Source organism: Helianthus annuus, chromosome 4, assembly GCF_002127325.2.
Source record: "Helianthus annuus cultivar XRQ/B chromosome 4, HanXRQr2.0-SUNRISE, whole genome shotgun sequence".
Lineage (NCBI taxonomy): Eukaryota > Viridiplantae > Streptophyta > Magnoliopsida > Asterales > Asteraceae > Helianthus > Helianthus annuus.
The window spans coordinates 91687639-91689025 of record NC_035436.2 but is presented as its reverse complement, the minus strand read 5'-3'; the positions used below and the strand labels follow the sequence as shown (position 1 = coordinate 91689025).

At 40.3% G+C, this 1387-nt stretch overlaps 1 protein-coding gene across 1 annotated transcript; it reads right to left on the bottom strand.

The window, feature by feature from the left end:
• Nucleotides 1–353: 353 nt before the first annotated feature.
• LOC110933793 lies at nucleotides 354–803 on the bottom strand. The gene has a single exon (XM_022176997.1). It carries the CDS (start codon nucleotides 801–803, stop codon nucleotides 354–356), a length of 450 nt encoding a protein of 149 aa, XP_022032689.1.
• Nucleotides 804–1387: the final 584 nt, after the last annotated feature.

Sequence of the window (1387 nt, the reverse complement as noted above, 5' to 3'; positions counted from 1 at the left end):
ACTGGTCCTACAACCCTAAAATCCTATTTTCTTGACTATCGAGCTCCATTCTATCCAATCTAAACACACGACTAGATACAAGACAAAGTCAACAGACATATGCACCAACATTTTTTTAGTTAGTTAGTTTTCTAATTTTTTTATGTTTTTATTTTTGTCAAAAACATGGAAAATTACCCTACCCCCTCAAAAATCCCGTGTTGTCCTCAACACGATGCTAGAACTATTCGTAACCCGAACGTCCCCACACTTGCTTCAAACACGAGCTTCAAGCGAATACGGTAAAGTGCAACTAAACAAAACAAACAAACAAAATAAAATACTAACTATGTACACTACCAAACTTGGGCCTCTCATGGTTGTTCATTATCTACCGGGCGTAGATTGTAGCCCGCTTTGTCAAGCTCCAAGTTGTTGATGTCGTTTCCTTCCAAATATGGCTTTAACCAATGTCCATTCACTGTTTGTTGCTTGTTGGTTTGCTCATCTTGAATATCCACATCACCAAATCTACCAACTCGCCGAATGACATATGGGCCCATCCATTTGCTTTTCAATTTGCTCGCAAACATCTTTAATCGTGAGTTGTACAACCACACCTTTTGACCCACTTCAAAGATCTTCTTTCTAAGCTTTGCATCATGTACCTTTTTAAGCTTATCTTTGTAAGCCGATGCACACTCATAAGCTTCGTCTCGAATTTCTTCTATCTCACTTAGTTGCAACTTCCGCATCTTCCCCGCTTCATCATAATCCACATCCACCGTCTTGATTGCCCAATGCGCCCGATGAGCTAACTCCATTGGTAAGTGACAACCCTTTCCATACAGCATCTGATAAGGTGTTGTACCAATTGGAGTTTTGTAGGCCGTCCGATATGCCCACAACGCATCATCTAATTTGCTTGACCAATCCTTCCTATTCGTTCAGACCGTCTTCATAAGAATCTCTTTAATTTGACGATTGCACACTTCGACTTGTCCACTAGTTTGCGGATGGTATGGTGTAGCAATCCGGTGGTTCACGTTGTACCGCTTCAACAGTTTTCCGAAATTGAAATTCTTGAAATGCGACCCACCATTACTAATGATAACTCTCGGAATACCAAAACGGGCAAAGATGTTGGATTGTACAAATTTACAAACAACCGAATGGTCATTTGTTCTTGTTGCAATAACTTCAATCCACTTCGAGATATAGTCCACCGCCACCAAAATGTACAAAAACCCTTTGGAATTCGGAAAGGGACCCATAAAGTCGTAGGGTATTCATGTGGATCCATCTAAAATTGCTGCTATTAAGGATTGGAATTCACCGACGACACCTACAGAGATTTGATCTTTTCTTGGTCTTGCTGAATATTATCGACGGTTTATTTCAAACTTCT